A 19,896-nucleotide genomic window follows, 5' to 3' on the forward strand; every position below is an offset into this window, starting at 1 on the left:
TTTTCATAATTACGTGCAAAGATAGGTGTTATTATGCTGTTTCTTTTAGGCACATGATCCAAGATGATTGATACCGTTATCTTAGCAGAAAACAAAATCATGTATTTTCGTTCCACTTTTACACATCATATATAACAAATACGCATCTTCTTTCAGTATCTTGAGCATAACAAGAATTGTTTGTGCACGGTATTATAAAGTATTTGCATCTCTTTTTGCTTAAAGATGAAATTATTTAAAAGCTGATCTTACAAAGGCTGCTTTAATTTAGAATACACAGTAAGATACATCTAATTAATATACTAACATCTTTTTATTAAATTTGAAACTAAAAATTTTATTGCTAAGCTAGTTTTATTCTTGTTCTTTCCATATATTTCGAACATCATATCAAATATAAGATTTAAAGAAAAAAATTCAACAATACTAGGGCTTATACCCAGTTGTAATTTATATAAAAGCTTGAATAATTTATATAAATATCTTTTTTAAATAAAATTATTTAAAGTATCTAAATATATATATTACATTTCAAAAAACTGCCCTTAACAGGTACGTTCTTACTTTAAGAATATTGTGCATATTAGAGGCATATTAAAAAGAGAAATATAAAATTTGCGGAATTAATTTAGAGCCTGTTTGTTTTTCAGCTACATTATAAGTAGCATTTCCAGACTAATACATATATATATATATAACTGCAAAATTCGGAACCATCAACAACTATTCCGTTACATCATGAAAGTGTCTCTGATAAAGCTCGCTGTATCAATCTCTCAAATTTAAATTGCCTAAATTACAAAACAACTTTGTTTTAAGATTAAGATAAAAATGTATTAAGTTCTCAAAATAGAAAATGGAGGTGGCCCAGTCTGCCTCATCATCATCGCAAAACTACTTAATCCTTCTTCGCCATTATTATGGCTATTCTGATTATTCTGCGAACTGTTTAGATTTTTGCTTCTGCTACTATTATGACTTTGCAAATGTTTTTTTAAGTGATCCTTTCTATAAAAAGCTTTGCCACATTCTGTACAAACTTGATTTTTGCTACCTGAGTGTATAATCATGTGACGTGCAAGATGTTCATTGCGTTTAAATGCTTTGCAGCACATATTACACTGATAAGGCCTATCTTTATTGTGTCCTTGTTTGTGACGATCTAGATGTTCCTTGCGTTTTAAACTTGCACCACAAATATCACAAATGTGAGGTCGTTGCCTGTGATCTTCCAGATGTTCGTGTAATGCCTCTCTGTCTTCAAATCTGTATGCACATTCTGGACAATGATATATTAACATACCTGAAACAGTAAAATTTATCATTTACAAAAAAGAACATTCTCAATTTCTGTTATATCTTTTTTCATGTATTTACCATTGATATGCTGTGGCTCAACTTCAAATTCAATTTTTGGTCGAATTTCTTGGCAATTATGCGTTGAATTATTGCTATTTTCTTCATACTTAGTTACATATGGTAAACCTAATGTACTAGAACATCGTGCTAAGTACTCTGAAGTAAGTCTAAAGTCTATTTGTAACGGATCAGTCATAGTTGCTGCATCTACTTTTTGAATAGTCTGTGTACCCGAAGATTGATGAGATATCTGAGGGCACGTTTCCTTATTTCCACAATTATTCTCATTTCTATTTTCATCTGTTTGTTGAACATGAGTTACTGGATGCCCAGAGTATGTATATCCAGTGATATTAGGCTGATTATGTTGATGGTTGTGCATATCCGATGGATATTTTATATTACGTGGATCATAAGCCATCTTTCAACGTATGATAAAAGTAAATATCCTTATCGTTTGTCTATAAATATAAAAATACTGTAATAAAAAATTAACAAGACTTAAAAAATTGCACATAATTACAAATACAAAAATTATCAATTGAGACTAACAACTGAAGATCATTTTTAGAAAAGTTGAATTAATAATTTAAGAAATTGAATTTCAATTTTTATCTAAAAAAAAGCGAAACTAAAAAATACTTTACTTTTTACATTTTATCAACAATAAAAGAAAAACTTGATAAAACTGTGAACGACACATCAGTTCGAATACAAGGATTAGTTAGCAAAAATTTACATATGAAGACAATGCTGTCGTAAATTCGACGTAAATGAGAAGTTTTATTGAGCAGGTCAGGAAAGATGTCATTTACTATTCAATATTTTTGAAAATTCGAAATATTCTTAGAAAATATTGCAGTTACTGCAGAATAAAACTATTTATCTACATTATTCACGTGAATCAAATTTACTCACCCCTTGGTGCACAGTCAGTTGTGAAATCAGCACATAACTGATCACTATTTGTTTGTATTGAGCTTGGCCATCTTTACACATCAGCTGCTGTAGAAATTCCGAGTCCTTCTTCTAACAGGCTATTTATTTTACAAAACTATACACTCTGATTATGTATTAATGATCCATTTATTAACAAGATATTATAAAACAAACTAAGTACTCGATTAATCTCTCTCAATCATGATCACTTTTGTATAGTGCAGTTTCGTTTCGAAATACGTAACGATGCGATGATCACACAATAGAAAAGGTATAACGCATTTAAAAGAGGCGGCTATTTAAGGCATTCGTCGAAAAAAAAATAACGATTTGTATCAATATATATCCCGATCAAATCAATAAATATTAGACAAATATGTTATAATTTTAGTAATATTTTTAACGATTCTAATCAATGTCTTCCAATGATTTCAAATTTATTATATATTCCTATCATAAAAATATTGCATTTATTTAGTTAGCATTGTTTCTGCATCTTAAAATATATATCGTACTCTTGTACTCTATAATCATTTTCTAATAATGCTAAGAATATAATATTCATTCATCTTTATGTATTTATGTGTGTGTATTATTAATTAATATTTTATGTATTGATATGTCATACATATTTCATATATATGACGAAATTTTATTTTAACTTTTTTTTTTATTTGCTAGAAAAGCTCGCAATATTCAATGGGTACTGGTTAATACATATCTACGATAATAACGCTATTTTTATTTAAATTTAAAACCGGTATGACTAGATAAGAATGCATTTTCGCAATGATGACATCTTGCGGTAAATAAATCCACGTTTCAGGACCGTAACTTCTTCTTTGTGTGACAATTGAATATATTTATATTATTATCTTAGTGAAAATAGCTTCGATATTTAATCAAATTTAAATAAACCTATTAATCCGATTTATTAAATTCTGTTTTTTTCTATACTGGATTTTATACTGATAGGAAAGTATAAACAGTTTACGAAATGTAAATTCAAGAAATTAAAAACAAGATTAAATATTTTTTCTTAATGAGGGTGTAGTTTTAACAAATCGTAAAAAATAACTTAATTAAAATAAATTCCAATGTTACTATCAATATAATTGTACGGTTCCTTAAAAGCAAAATGTTGAAAGTAGTAAAAATTAAGAAAAAAATAAGTTTAAAATTTATTCCTCTTCGAAGAATATCGAAAATAAAGAACGGAGAGAAGTAAGTATACGTAGGTTAATGTACACATAGTGAACCAGATGTTTGTATATTTAAACTTATTATGTACAAGGGGTTATATTATATTAAACAACGATTTGCTATATAGGTATTTGCCTATAAGAACTCGTAACATCGGTACAATATATTTGTTAATCACATGACCACGGAGTGGTCACATAACAAAACTTGATTATAAACTTGGTATTTTTTTATCAAGAAAAATGAGACGAAAGATATAAGCGTGTATATCGAATTCGTAAAAGTTAATTGGCTTGAGTATTCTTTTGTCCAGTTGCGAATACATGTTTATAATCGATTAAAAAGATACCATTGAAGTTCTCCGATATTTGCAAAAATATAGAAACGATGTGTTATAAATTAATAAGAATCGATAATGTGAAAGAAGTTTCGAAAATACGACTGAATACGAATGAACAGCCGGTTCCTTGCGTTTCAGGAAACTTCTTTGATATAATTATCGAAATATGTATACTCCCACTCAAAAGTCTTAGGGCATTTACCGTTTTTAATAAAACCTTGATATCCGATGTAAATTATAAATTTTAAATTGCATGCATGTTTCAATAACATTTACTTTCTTTGTCATATAACTAACAATTTTTGATATTCTTATTGTATACATAGTCTTATCCAATTTTTAACCTAATATAATAATTGTCTTAAGATTTTTGAGCGAGGAAGTAGTTTCTACGATACTCGTGAAATATTCATGTTTGTAATGATTCGATGAAAGATCATCAATTACGTCCACTTGAGAATCACGACGAGCGTTGTACGATGTCTATTTAACGCGAGTTCCAACGAGCGATAATAATAAATTACTATTCGCATGCACTTTTGGCAGACGCTTGGCGAACAACAGATTATCTTTGTTACCAGCTAAATAGCGAGCATTCAGGAATATTTAGAGCGTACAACAGCGTGTCTCGAATGATCAGACTTCTAATTGATTTTTCAACTTGTAGCACAAAAAGCGATAAATCATATCTTTCTTGATACATTTTACGAAATAGAAATAGATATCTTACGAGATACTTAGACGTTGAGCAAAGATACTTAACACGTACGACACCGTAAGAAATGTAACATTTCGAATGATATCGTCGAATCGTATTAACATATTAAATTACAATATCTAATTATATAGATATTGTGAATATATAATAAGATGTTTCTTTTTATTCTAGTTTAATATTAAACAGAAGAATATTTCTATTAAACAAATGTTTTCGATCGATGTTTACATTATTAACATCATCTCATACGGTATGGGACATGTTAGTGAAATTATTTAAAATCAGCTAGAACATAAGCAACGAAGAAGGAACATAATACCTCTCGTACAGGTTGCAATTCGCCAACGAATAATTTCAACAAGAAGAGTTTATGATTTCGTTACGTTGGTTGTATCAAAGAATACTGTTCTATCATTTTTCTTTCGAAGAGTATCGTTTCATACAACAGAATCTCGCTCTTACTCAAATTTTAGAGACACTGGAATGCACGTGGGTAGCAATAAAGTATATTAGTAATACAGTCTCAACATCTTCTACTTTCGCGATACATGAAAAATTGAGAAAATTGTCGGCGTGCGTTTCACCTACATGTACACATGTGCAACAGCATTCTTTCGATGTTAAACAAATAGCAAAGAAATTTCGATAACTCTTACGCAATTACGTATACATTTGGATCTCGTTTGTCCATGACAGACACTTTCGAGGTTCCACTAACTGTTTTTCGGTCTCGTGGAGAAATTTGAAGTTGACGAATATTTGTTTCTAATTTCTAGAATACTTTTCAATCACGTCCTTGACAGTGAAGATTTCTCCGGTGAGCTTTCAAACGCTGCCTTGAAAGTAATTCTTACTTCTTTCTTTATTTTCTTTTTTTCTTTTCTATTTTTTTTCTTTTTTTTTTCTTTTTTTTTTTTGTTACTTCTTCTGATTGATCGATAGAGCAACATTTTTTCAAGCTTTCTGCATCTTGCCGCATTTTCTTATTTTATGATTCGAAAATAATGTCGACAAGATTAATTGCCATGTGGTAAGATACCTAACAGAGGCAACACCTAAAACGAGAACCTTGTTCTCGGAAATATAAAAGTCGCGCGTGAAGAAACCTCTAATCGAAATTCCTGTCTTTCGAAGGACGATCTTCTACGATGTTCAGTCTCTCGGAGAAATTTGTTTACCGAAAATACATACATTATTTATGTATATTTGTATATAATCAATGTAACATCGTGAGTATCTTTTTGCTGATTACACACAGAGAACAAAAGTGATATACGCGACATCTTTCTCTTATTTATTACTACGCGAGGGAGTCGCGGACATAAAATTAACAAAGCATCGCTACAACTCCCTTTCGTTTCTTTTACGTCGCTTTTATGTTTTTCGAATCGCTAAATGTATGTATATATTTATATATATATATATATGTATATATAAAAAAAAACCAGCATTCTTTGTGCACAGTACACCGTATATAGTCGATTTCCGTTACCGCGCACCAGTCGAGGGATTAATAACTTGAATTAGTTAATTATACATAGTTCAAATACATTTACATACACATCTTTATCACATACTATTCGAAAACTCATGTTATTTGCATGTGAACTATAACAATTTCGATATGGATTGTACATATATTACTGTTCTTTAGTCAGGTATGCCTGTGTGACTCCCTGAACGATGTTATCCTCATTCTCGACGCGATGATACAGAAATTTCTTTGAAATTTTTTTTCATGTTATTTTTATAAGATATATCTTTCGCTAATAGTATAGAAATATATCTTTTGACGGACAAAGGTGTAGAAAAGATTAAATTTAATTTTATAGAAGATACGAAGATGATAAAAGAAAGGAAAACATATTCAGAGAGAACATTCGTTGCTGAAATAATGTTCAAATACCGAAATAATAAAATATACAAAATAAATGAGAGAATAACGCTTTTAATGATACGTAATATAATAATGTATGTTATTTCGATCGTTTTGACTATGTTAGAGATAAAGGATATCGTCGAGAATATTGAAACAGCGTAGAGGAGCACGATGATATCGATAAATAAACTCATATTCGACATTTATATTTTGCAACTTTCCATGGGTGGTGTCCTGTTGCATCGAATAAATTAGCGAAACAAATGTAACATGAACGAAAGAGATTTGAACAATTTTGCACATCTGTTCACTTAGCACACCTGCACATTGGTAACAACGATATCAACGTCTTTTCTTATCAATAACGATATTAATAATTTCATCTTACTTGTATTATTGTAACGTAACTTTATTGTTAAAACTTAATGGACAAGTACGTTCATCATTCCAATTTCACTAACAATTTTCTGCATAATTTAAGTATCATTATAAAGTATAATTTAATTAAAACGAGGCATAGAATAATTTTTTAAATACCTTTTTTAAATTTGCCAATAAAAAGAAAATTACAGACGTTTTTCGCATTTAAATACAAATTTCTATAGATATTGAATCACTGAAATCAAATGTATTGTTACAATGTTCGTTCTAACTTAGTAACGCTTGTATATGCTCATCGTCCTTTAAGTATTAACAAAAACAAAATGGAATAAAGCGTTTTCTATTTATACATAGTCTAAACACGTCGCAGTCAGGTTTCCTAAACGCATTTTAAATACGCTATTCAGTAATGCTTGCGTATATGTATATACTTCGATTTATCTCATGTATACGTATGTATGCTCTTCATTAAAGTGTATTATTTTTTCTTCCAGTACATTCATCTTGTGGTATATGCAACAGAATGTGTTAAACAGATCTGCGGAAAAAATACAAAGTTCATCGAATTTTATCTCTTCTGTTGTTCCAACTTTCTTGCATTATAATTATCAAATAAATATCTTGTAGAAATCTAAAGGCTACACAATTTACACATGAGATTTACAGAAGGAATAGGAATTACCTTTAAAAAATAAATCATTTTAAACGATATAATAAATTGAAAGCATTCTAGAATAATATTCATATTTTGAATAAAAATCACAAATTCATACATGGAAAATCTAATCATTCAATTAATAGCAAGAAAAGAATAATATCATCTTGTAAAATAATTATAGAAATATCGTTGTTAAATATTAAACGATGGAAATAGATATAACGAAATTTCGTCAAACGATGTATCTATCATTCATTATTACTAGTAAAATATGGTTCGTACAACCGAAGATTAATTCGACTCTTTGGACGAGGCCCTCTAAATTATTGCGTGGAATTAAGCGTGGCATTAGGTCATTTGGTTTATTCCGATAAATATTCATTCTGGCACACACGTCTTCAATTCCCGCGAGTTACTACTTATTTGCCACTGTGTGATGTATGTATGTATACTCTCAAAGCATCCAAAACAGCAACGATATCGATACGCAATAATACCATATTTATGTTAGTAACACATAATATAATACGATTTTACAGTCATTTACTTCTTCTTCTTCTTCTTCTTCTTTCTTTTTTGTTCACTGGTAAATGATATATTGACAACGCTTGGTATTTTTATGATATAGTTATTACACTATCAATGATGATGATGATGATGATGATGATGATGACGATGATGATGATGACGATGATGATGACGATGATGATGATGATAATAATAATAATAATAATAATAATAATAATAATAATAATAATAATAATAATAATAATAATAGTAATCATAATAATAATCGTAATAGCGGTATAACAATAACATAATTATTATAATAATTACCATGAAATAATACAGATAGAAATATATACAGCATGCGTAATACATTGTCGTTGTAAAGTTATATGATTATAATTGTAAAAGTAAAGATACACGCGGCTCTTTGTGTTTGATTCGAACGATTCCATGCTACGCGAGATTATTCGGGGACAAACACGGAGCTACGCTTTATCTGAACACCTTATTTCTTTGGGACGTACTAAGACCGAAGGCTGAATCAGACGGCATTCTCACAAACATTGGAACGGTTCACTTACACTGCTACAACATAACAAATACCATTGTTTACTATTCGCACCTTCTATTCATCATCTGTTCATTAAGTCCAGAGTCTATTTAAAAAAAAAACTGAAAATTTCATTTGGATTTTATTACAGTTTTAGTATGTAGTATTTAGAGCGAAACAGAAAATTTTTATGTTAATCAGTAACTGATCTTTCTTATACACAATAATAACATGTCGAAAAGGATACTAATATGTAATAGTATTTTCTTAATAATCTTTATATATCGTATGTTTTGTGTATTTCTACCTAGTAACGTTTATATAGCCAGAATGATTTTTTTATGTCGCTTATTCAATGCCTTCCGGTAAATATTGACGAAGACATGTACCGAGTTAGAGTATCATGCATAAGACATCATTAATAGTGCAGATCAAACAAACAAAAATGTTACACTCCGCTGTTATTCGCAAATGTACAGATGTATATTATATATATTAAAGTGTACTTCGTATAACGATGTTGAGAATCTTTTATCTGCTCAAATGCGGATAACCATTTATATTACTAATCCGCTCACTTTGAACTCACTGAATACGTGTACATAACATTTTTTTTTTTTATTGTCAATCCAATAATCTGCCATTATATTTTGCTTTTATACATGCTAATTTAACGTTAGCGATAGTGTACAACCAACTACGAGTATATAAGTGTCATTATCTTAGAATTCGATATTGCAAGGCAATGATTAATCTTTCCTTTCCTTTTACTTTTTTACAAAATCGATCGATTCCTCTGTGGTAAACCAGAGTATCGAAAAGAGCGCGCGGTTCAATATAATTTTTTTTTTATGTTCAAATAGTATTCAATGCATCAAGAGATTTGTTTGTAACTATATAGTTGAATACTTAAATGTATCCTGTATCGGACGAAAACCAAGAAGATCACATCCAAAACTGACTTCATATGCGGTGAAATGTTTCTTGATGTTACATAATTAATGTTTCTATAAATTGTTGGATGCGTGTATGCTTGATTCAATTTCTGTTTTCGTGCCACCGTGATTATGATATGCTAAGTAGTATTAAAAATAAGCATTACGCGATTATCCTTCATAGCCTTTCATTAGCACAGATCTCATAGTTATTAATAATAAGTTAACACATCATATATCTTTCAGTTCTGATTTCATTATGAAGATTCGTAAAGTCGTTGTGCCCGAAAATATATGTATATATATATGTATATATATGTATATGTTTCAATTCAATCAAATAAATCAAACAGAAAGTGCTTTTACCGATAAAATTTACAATTTTCCGGATTTTTCTTGCTTACTTAGTTCAAGGGCTAAAGCTAATTCAGCCTCTTCTTGCTGTTTACGCTTACGCCTTTCCTCCTCGGTCTTTAAGCTTTGTTGAGATGCCCAAACAAATTGCTCTTCTTCGCTTAACGAGAGAGGTGGTGCATTGTTACCGTTCCAAATTTTACCCATGTCATTTTTCGATTTTTTATCATTAAAAGTAGTTTTAGATCTATTGTGTGCTAAATCTTGTCCGTGCCTTCTGGCAGATTTTTCATTCTTGGTGGAAAATGCTTCATCTATGTCAACCGTTTTTATCTTGAAGTTTGAAAACGCATCAGAATCGATGGTCTTTATATTTCTGTTGTCGTCAGAGAATGCTTTCACGAAATCAGTATCGAATTTAGCATTGTCTTTCTCAAACTTGCTTTTAGTCAGAGGAAAAGTATTTGAAAAATCAATATCAAAGCTTTTGGTGAACGAATTTTTACGAGAGAGTACCGAGGTTGTTCCGTAACTAAATGGATCCACGTTGCCAGCCGTTGTTTCACTCTTGTTCGCGTTATGATCTTCTGCATCATCGGCGAAAGGATCTGGTATGTTAAAGGGATCTTCGTATCGATAGTCTCTGAAGGGATCTTCCGTGAAATCCGGCAGCTTTGGAGTTACCGTTGATACTGTATGTGTTCTGCTGGTTGGTCTGGGTGGTGCCGTTCGAGTCAGTGTTGGTTCCGGCTGAAGCAGGTTTTTTTCAGTGGTCAATTTTCGTTTACTGAAAAGGTAGAAAGAATAGCGCAAGAACCGCTGGTTATCGTCAGGCTGCTGGACCATACGTGGCTGTTGTTGAATACTAGAATATACTCAATTGCAAGCGAGTCAAAATATTCGAGTTCATTCGTTTTAATTTCGTTACAAATAAAAAACGCTAACACGCAATAATCTGTAGTATGTTACTAAATTAATCAATTAGTAGTCAACTGATAATCAACTTTGAGCGAAATATAAAAGAAACAACAAATGATAGATAAAAATAATAAGTGAACGCTTTTTAAACCATTCACGGATAAATAAACATGTGTTTAAAGATTCTATGACATTAAATTGGTCGAATTAACTCGAACATTTTATTTAAATAATGTAAAAATTTCCATGCAATATTATAAAAAGAAAATAGAATACTGGAACAAAGAGAACAAATTAATTAATTTGTAGACAGCATGCTCCAGGAGTCGGATCAATGAATAAACTGAAAATTGTGCAGCTTCTACCTAAATATAAAACAAAAAATATAATTAATCTTTTTTTTAATATAAATATATTTTACAAAATAATATTGTAATATATTAAAATGACATATTATATAGTAATATTAAGTAACTCGTAGTTTAGAAATGTGAGTTAAGAATCATATCGCTATTTATGTAAAATAGCATTGTACTTTAAGTAATGTTTAAGTCATTATCAATATATTACACCTTCGTTAAAAATAACTGTATTTAAAACGTAAAGTAACAGCATACAACGTACTGGACATTGACAAAACTGAGGAAGGAAGGGATATGCCCAGGAAGATATATTGGAACACTTAAACAGAACGAAAGGAGATTGGTTAACACAATTCAGAGTGCCAAGAAAATAATTGTTCTACCAACTGATAAAATAGGAGCATAATTTTCAACAATATTATATGACACTTGAAAACGTGGAAGTACATACCTTAGAATCAAAATTAGCAAAATCTGCAAATCCAGTAGACGTATTAAAATTATTACTGTTGTTGTTATCTATTATGCCTTGTTGAGCAGAGAAAGCATTTGCAAAGGGATCAGGTGTAGGAGAAGGTGTAGGCGGTGCCGGTGCTGCTCGTAGAGGACCGGTAGGTCCTTGAGATGGTCGAGGAGGTGCTGGTCGTGGTGGAGGTTGTTTTGCTTTTTTAGGAGGGAGAGCAGGACTAGGACTTTCTGGTCGAGGTGGTGCATGAAGATTTGCGAATGGATCATCTCCAAATGGATCTTTTGTCGCCTAGGAGAAAAAGAACTAATAAATAAACCAAATAACAGCTGTATTCTTGAAAGAATTCATTATTCCTATAATGACTTACTGATGTTGTAGTGGTAGCTTTAGTATCGTTTCTTTTTCCATCTCCAAATGGATCAAATGGATCTTGTTTCACAACAGCATTGCTATCATCAAATACACTAAATGGGTCAGTTGTGAATCCCCCTGCTCCTCCTCCTCCTCCCTGTAATTGTAAATATATTGCTACGTTAGGAATTATATAATAATATAAGTAATTATTTCAATTGAAAGATCTTACAGTAGTATTTGGAGATGAAAATGCACTTCCAAATGGATCTGGCGTTGATGCATTATTAAATGGTTCTGCAAAAGGATCTTGTTCAAATCCATCTATTGTTGCTCCATTTGTATTAGAAAATTGAACGTTTTTCTTATTTTGAATCTTATCTTCTTCACTTGTCTTCTCATATCTATAAATTTTTACACAGAAATAATAAAGTAATATTATTATAAAGACAATTAAGGAATGTACATATTAAATACTTACTCTAAGTTTTCAATTTCGGGATTAAATTGCAGACTAGTATCAGGTACAAGTGTGGCATCCCCAGTTGCAAGTGCAGAGTCATAAAGTGCAATTGCGTCACTCATTTGCCGTTGTTGTTCTTGTAAATGAGTGATTTTTGCTTTTGCTTGACAAATTTGCAACTGTGTATCCTGCAAATTTTTAGTGAGTTCATTTAATTGGTCCCTGCTTTTATTTTGTTGCTGTTCTAACTGCTGTTCTTCTTGTCTCAAGCCTTCCAATTCTTGTCGTTTAAAATTCAGTTCTTCTTCTTGAGCACGCAACACCGATTCTTGCTCTTCTGCTTGTTGACGCAATTTATCAACCTATTATTAATGGTAATAAAGTATTATATACAATAATTCATTTATTATAACATAAGTATAAAAGTATATTTCTGTAATATGTTAAGTATATTTGTAGATACACATATACATATATATGTAACTTATAGACTATATACAAAGACTAAATATGTAATTTAATAAAGTTTATAGTCATTCAATAATATATTAATTACATATTGTTAATAACGTATGGTGTTATATCTACACTTAATTATTTGCAATTATCAATATATATTTTTAAATACAGAAAAATATTATATACAATTATAAAAATTTAAGACTCAAATCCAGATTAAATACTTGTATTTTTATCAATCTTGAAAAAAATTAAATTTAGCATATAGATTTATATGAAATGCTTTTATAAAGTTAAAACATGATTTCATAATTTTTACTAGACTGGAGTCTCAAACACAAAGTTGTAAAGCAAATATAATTCTTTTGATGGCAATCTATGCTACAACCAATTTATCATGCAATGCAGCAGCAAAGCACTAGCATTAACTATGCAGATGTAACAGAAACAAATAAAGCTTTTTCTAAAATAATGTGTGGCGTATATATATTAAATCATTAGTTTTTATATTTATATTTTATACATATGCTTATATAGATAAAAATAAAGTCCCATATAATTATTTTCTGAATATAATTAATACGCAAAATGAAATCATAAATGTTTTTATTTTTAAATTTTTGTAGGTTTATCATTATTCTTGCAAAAAGCTATCCCGATTTTTATCATTTTATAGTATTATACTTGATGAAGTACTAAAGAATTGTAGCCAGTATCTCATAGTAGTGAGAAATAGAATCTGTATTTCGCAACCGTACCTGCCCTTCATTAAAAGTAGAAATTTTTGATGTACCTTTTTCTGTTCTTCACGTATCTTCTGCTCGACCTCACTCAAATCTTTATCTACTTCTGTCTTCTATAAGCCAAACACAATAAAACATAATAAAACTAAATCATAATGAAGGATCTAAACACATTGTAAAATAAAACAATAAAATGAATTGATAAATATTCTATTATATAAAGTATAAATTATATTGATTGAAAAAAAAGTAATCAGAGAAAGATCATAAATAAATAAATCTGTCAATATGTATGAGGAGAAATAATTATATAATGTAAAACATGCTATATGTATAAAAATGATTTTAAGTATCGTATAACTTATACTATGAAATATGCGAAAATGTTAAAAAAGATAATATTAAATACAGGAAAAGACTCTTACACTTTATACCTCTTTCCTTGATTGATAACTATTTTGTATGCAAAAAAATAATTTGTGAAACACATGATAGTGTAATAATACAATATGCAGTGTTAAATTATATTATTAAAACTTAATTTGTATCAAATAATAATTTCTAAATTGTAGAAATTGTAGTACACTTAATTATTTACATATCTTAACAAAAGCATTATATACAATTCACAAATCCATGTTTCTAATTTCATATGTAAGCAAAGCTGTACATTCAACAAGCAAATCATCCAAATATACCAAATTAAAATGTTATTTACCTGAGCTTTTAAATCATTCAATCGCTTTTGTGCTTCACCTTTCTGATTTTCTAATTGTTTTAATGTAGCAGCAAGTGTATCCAGTTCGCTCTGTAAACTTTTAATTTCACCATTCTTTATCTTAATATCAGCTTCCTTTTGTGCTATATCTTGTTCCATACTTTGCCTCTCTTTTACAAGTTCTGCTATGTCTTTACTTATCATGTCCAATTCTGGGTTTGAATAACCAGAGACATTATTGTTTTCCTAAAAATGAAAATACATTTTATTGAAAATAGAAAAGGGAAATAAGTTATATGAAACGATGATTTAATTATATAGTGACAGTACAAATATTTTGTGTGTGCGTATAATAATATATAAAAACATATGTCAAGTTAGAGCTTAAATATCATATGTAATTTGAAAATATATTTACCTTTGGATAATCATATTCCATGTAACAAAATTAATACATTCTATATTTCAACTATCTAAATATTTTAAATAACTTTAAACAGTTCTAAAATATGTTTTATTGGGATATAATTCTTTACAATAAGCAAAATTCCATATCATTTACAAAAAAACTACCAAATAATTTAATAATTTTTATACAATTCAATTCAACACGTTTTTTTGTCAGTACAGGGTATAAAAAATTAATTCCTTCTTGCTACCGCTATCCATTAGAGAAAGCATTGCAATTTTTCAATGAATTATATACCTCATATTAAATCAGTTTATAGAAATAAATGTGCTGTCATTTATTGTGTTAATTATGAATTCTTCTATGTATTCACGACGAGTTTTAGGTTTGATTTTTTCCGGATCATTTGTGTCATACAAAGATATTAATTTTGCTTTTCTCGCTTCTATTTGTAACTGTTTTGCAAACATAACATTTCTCGCCTTTTCTCTCTTCAAGGTAACTATTGGCGTTTTATTATGTATTAAGACAGGCACAATTGTTATACAACTTGCCATATCCAAATTGTTTTCCTTTTTACATAATGAACATATTTCCAATGCATTTAAATTACATTTACTACATTTTGACATGTTTGTTGATTTCAATGTAAAGAAATAAATTTCTAATAAATAAAAAATTGAAAAACGTATGTCAAGTTTCATAATACTATAAGATGCGGTTAAAATTGTTGCTATATCTTTATCTCTTATTAAATATAGTTTCTAATTTTATAATAGGAATAAATTTATGGAAAAAATATAATGAACTTCGTAAAAAAATAAATAAAAAATTGAATAAACAAAAAGGTAATAATTTTTGCCATTTTTCAGCAAAAATATAGTAGCTTTTTATTTTCCATTAAGAGAGTGAACTTCTTCTTGATATTAATGAATATGAATATCCAAGAGCAAATGAAACACTTAGAAAGATACACAAAGAGTTATGGCAGGAATATTATGAATGTTTAAAAAAGACATATAACGAAATTGGATCAGAGAAGATGATGTATCCAATAGCGTTTCAAGCCTTACAAGGAACACTTGTCACGTATGATGAAAAGAATACTTTTATTACTTATTTTATAATAATAATATTACTAATACACCAATTTCAGATTAAAATGTCAAATATGTATCTCTCCAATAGAAATATATGTTAGTGATGATGTAGAATGGTATTTCAATAATACTGTTAGCAATGATACAAGTAGGCTTATAGAATCAGATAATGTGTTCATTTCCCCAGAAGACAGATCATTAATAATACATAACATTAAGGTAGAATTTAGTAAATGAATATTTTTTGCCATAATAATACAGCAGTCTTTACAGTCTGAACAAGATGGTCAATATTGGTGTAAATTTGGGGATACATTATCAATATATTACTATATATCCATTGACACTGATCTTGAAGGAGTAAAAACTGTATATCCTACAACAGCACCCAATATGCCTCATGCAATACCACAAAATATTGTATCAGAATATAATTTAAATATCTATACAACATGGACTAAATGGTCCTTATGTTCTAACTGTAATGTAGTTGGTAAAAAAGTTCGGTATGGATATTGTACTGTTTCTTCACGTGCAGATATCAACAAGAAAAGTATAATAGAAGAAAAACAACTTGCAAATTATAAACGGCAAAGTATACCTTTTTTTTTGTGCTATGCATTATCTATCTTAAAATTTCAAAATGTGTAACATTTAGCTACAGAGAATGAACAAAATGGAACAATAGAAACTACAACCACAATTCAGGATCAAATTATAGATAAAAGTATGAATGATAAAATCAAAATGGTTTTACGTTTATTTAGAAACAAAATACCTTGTAACAGTAAATATTTGCCAAAAGCTTTGGACATTTCGAATATTAAAGATAGAAAAACAGAAATTATGGTGCGCTATTGTAAGGTATTATTAAATATTATGCAAATAAGAATATTTCGTGTAGTGCTTAATATTTAATATACAATTAAATTTACATAACTTCCTTGTAGATAAAGTGTCCAGAAAATATAATATTCGAAGTACGAGATAAGAAGGGAAATGTACTTGAAAGTGCAAATAATAGTGCTGGTATATATTCTATGGTTCAAGGAATGCCCGCTCCATCGCCGCCAGTTATACGCACAACAATTTATCAAAAACATGATAAAAAAGCAGTTCTTGTGTGTCCAGGGTAAAATAACATTGAAAATTAAAGAAATACATTCAAACTATTTTTACTTTTCCAGAAATTTAAATACAGATGTACCAATTAATTGGAAAATAGATGACAAAATCTTAAATCCGTCTATTGTAAAAGACCAATCTGAAGGAAGAATTTATTTTAATTCGCAAATGCATATAATTTTCAAATCATTAAAATTTCAAGATGCAAATATATATAGGTAAATAGTTATTTAGTTATTAAGTCGAATTAAACAATAATACTTGAAATACAATTCATAATGACTCTGTTTACAGTTGCTGGCAAAGAAATGAAATCGTTGGTGTAATAAAATTGAATGTAACTGGAGAAATGGAACTACAAACAAATTACAGTGTTATTATGATTGGTGGAATGTTAATAATTGTTGTATTCATGATTGTGTTTTGGAGGGCATTTCAAACTCGTAAACGTTTTACGATACATTAACTGCATCGTGCACTATTTCTTTGAAATAAAACAACACACGATGTTGCAAAAAAGGTATAAATAACTAAGAAAGAAGGAAAGAATTATTTTGATACAATAAGATATTTACCACAACAGATTCAGTTGGTTTTCGCATGGATGGTGGTATCATATCAGGGCTCAAAGCTGTGGGTGGTTCAACACCCCTCAGTTTTTGTTTAATAAGCCACATAGCTAGAGCAAATTGTTCTTTATTTAACTTCCCACTTTGACATGTGTCGCAAAGACTCCTGAAAAATAAATAAAAAATTTCTTTCATTTTTTCCTTATTCTTTACTAACCAGTAAACAGTATAATTAAAATATATATGTACCATATATGAGCTAAGACAGTCTGTGGAAGTCCACTTTGAAGGAAGACATCTTTGATTTCAATACCTGAGACATACCCATCCATATCTAGATCAGCTTGCAAAAATAGTTTGTCTGCTACTATTTGATCCTCAGATGAAACTACCCACTGTACATTCGTCTATATCATATATTTTTATATTAGGATTAGAATATTTAATGTTTATTTTTATTTAACAATTGAAATATTACCTTTACTGTATCCAAACCAACCATGCTCTTCACTGGAGGTACATTAGGTAGAGGTGGAATAGATGGTGGGACTGTTGTAATTACAGCAATTGGCGCAGGAGATTTTGGTACTGGTGTTGTAGAATCTTTCCTTTTTGCCGGTGGCATTAATTCTGGTGGAAGTACACTTGGTATAGCATATTTCTCTAAAGCTTTATACACTAAATGCACGGCCTGTATTAAATAAATAATACATCAAATTATATTATAGAAATAAAAAATTAATTTATTATAACTATCTTGTATATTATAGTGTAAGTTACTTACAACAACAAATTCATGTCTATCCAGCATACCATCTTTATCCATATCTGCAAGATCCCAAATCTTTCCAAGTGTATCCAAAGGAAGTTTACTATCCATAAGAACATCCTTTACTTTATTCCCAGGTATATATCCATTTGAAGGTTGCAAACTGTCAAAAAGTTGATCATATTTGGCTCTTTCTGAAGGTTTAATAGACCAATCTCCGTTACTGACAGATGTTATTACTGGTACAGTATTTACTATATTTTTTTGAGATATTACAGGAATATCACCCTAAAAATATGTAACGGCGATAAGTAAAATAATTTATTTCGTGTATTAAATAATATAACAGTTTACCATTTTTGGAGGTGGCAATTCTATATTTAAATTTGACATACTAAGGTCTCTTCCTGCTTGGGCTAATGCACAAAGTTTGAGAGCAACAAAAAGACCAGATTTGTCTAATGATCCACGTGATTGTGGATCTGCCATATCCCATATCTTACTTAGTACAACATCACTCAGCTGGGATTTCTTAAGAAATCTTGCAGCTTCCATCGCACCAATTCGTCCATATCCATTTGGATCCACCTTCATATGTCATGCGTCATATAACACATTAATCAAATATTTAATTTCAAACCATCTAGATATATAAACATATAAGATATTACTATATGAAAATACATAAAACTATACCTGGTTATAATAAGCTTCATATATAGCAGTATGGCTTCCAGCCACCTGTATAAAAACAAATTTATTAAATGTATATATATATATGTATATATTCACTCCTATTATATCATAAATTGTATCATATGACAAACTGTTAATAGTATTATGCATAAATAACTCACACAAATTGCCGCAAATATAATTGCCGCAAATGTATAATATATTAACATTAACAAATATATGAATAAAAGCTTCAAATTATTAAGTTTTATGATATGTAAGTTATAACTATTTTATCAAGAAGTTTATCAAGAAGTACATAGAGGAGATAATGTATTTAATGTAGATTTATCGAAAGATTATTTGTATGTACTGTCAAAGAAGTTTGAGTAACTGACGACACAAGTATGGTTGTATTTATAATGTGTATGGCAAAAAGTGGTATCGCTTTACACGGAAGAAAGATGAATCTTTCAAAAAATCTAATTAATAATAGATCTAGTATATTGAATATTATAGCCCGATAAAATTATAAAAATTATAATATACCTGCGTGGGTGATGGCAGGGCGGCCATACTTGCATTGAACACTGGCTTAACCAATCAGACTATGAATCGATAGTATGTCATATTAACTATTTTACTTAACATTTTGTAGAACAATTGTTATTGTCAGATACATTAACGAAACGCAGAACAGCGATTATACTTTTCCTGTCAAATTATTTGGACGAACGAAAGAAAGTAAATGAAATTTATCAACAATATGAAACACTTCTGCCGCTTGTAGCGCTCGATTGCCGTCTTATATCACTCGTGCCTTATATTCTCATATTCCACCTTCTTTTCATCAACCGATAATCATGCAAACTAGACTTCATGCGCACGATGTAAACTTACGATTCAAATTGAGTATCTATGTAACTTGAATATCTATATA

The 19,896-nt window shown here is 29.5% G+C and overlaps 3 protein-coding genes across 8 annotated transcripts; 1 reads left to right on the forward strand and 2 right to left on the reverse strand.

Moving 5' to 3' along the window:
- Positions 1-701: 701 nt before the first annotated feature.
- On the reverse strand, positions 702-2,604 carry LOC138182221 (zinc finger and SCAN domain-containing protein 31). Of its 2 annotated transcripts, none has more exons than XM_069117838.1 (3): positions 2,278-2,604; positions 1,378-1,837; positions 702-1,303 (listed from the first exon to the last, which is right to left on the reverse strand). In XM_069117838.1, exons 2-3 carry the CDS (start codon positions 1,778-1,780, stop codon positions 837-839), a joined length of 870 nt encoding a protein of 289 aa, XP_068973939.1. In that variant the 5' UTR covers positions 1,781-1,837; positions 2,278-2,604; the 3' UTR covers positions 702-836. The 2 variants fall into 2 exon arrangements, with proteins under 2 accessions (XP_068973939.1, XP_068973929.1); XM_069117828.1 differs by having other exon boundaries at positions 1,378-1,820; positions 2,278-2,601.
- Positions 2,605-3,543: 939 nt separating this feature from the next.
- Eps-15 (Epidermal growth factor receptor pathway substrate 15) lies at positions 3,544-19,803 on the reverse strand. Of its 5 annotated transcripts, none has more exons than XM_069117869.1 (14): positions 19,506-19,803; positions 18,978-19,022; positions 18,636-18,869; positions 18,297-18,569; positions 17,991-18,203; positions 17,762-17,907; positions 17,519-17,678; positions 14,310-14,555; positions 13,642-13,704; positions 12,408-12,751; positions 12,164-12,330; positions 11,943-12,091; positions 11,558-11,863; positions 3,544-10,576 (listed from the first exon to the last, which is right to left on the reverse strand). In XM_069117869.1, exons 1-14 carry the CDS (start codon positions 19,530-19,532, stop codon positions 9,848-9,850), a joined length of 3,102 nt encoding a protein of 1,033 aa, XP_068973970.1. In that variant the 5' UTR covers positions 19,533-19,803; the 3' UTR covers positions 3,544-9,847. The 5 variants fall into 5 exon arrangements, with proteins under 5 accessions (XP_068973970.1, XP_068973952.1, XP_068973960.1 ...); XM_069117851.1 differs by having other exon boundaries at positions 17,762-17,919; positions 19,506-19,802; XM_069117859.1 differs by having other exon boundaries at positions 11,943-12,083; positions 12,159-12,330; positions 17,762-17,919; positions 19,506-19,802.
- LOC138181043 (uncharacterized) lies at positions 15,434-17,414 on the forward strand. Its single transcript, XM_069115546.1, has 8 exons — positions 15,434-15,566; positions 15,624-15,807; positions 15,875-16,037; positions 16,092-16,413; positions 16,477-16,682; positions 16,769-16,950; positions 17,006-17,161; positions 17,238-17,414. The coding sequence occupies exons 1-8, from the start codon at positions 15,434-15,436 to the stop codon at positions 17,407-17,409; spliced, it is 1,518 nt and encodes a 505-aa protein (XP_068971647.1). The 3' UTR covers positions 17,410-17,414.
- Positions 19,804-19,896: the final 93 nt, after the last annotated feature.

This window comes from Bombus flavifrons, chromosome 1 (assembly GCF_040668555.2).
Source record: "Bombus flavifrons isolate JBK064 chromosome 1, iyBomFlav1_principal, whole genome shotgun sequence".
In the NCBI taxonomy this organism is placed as follows: Eukaryota; Metazoa; Arthropoda; class Insecta; order Hymenoptera; family Apidae; genus Bombus; species Bombus flavifrons.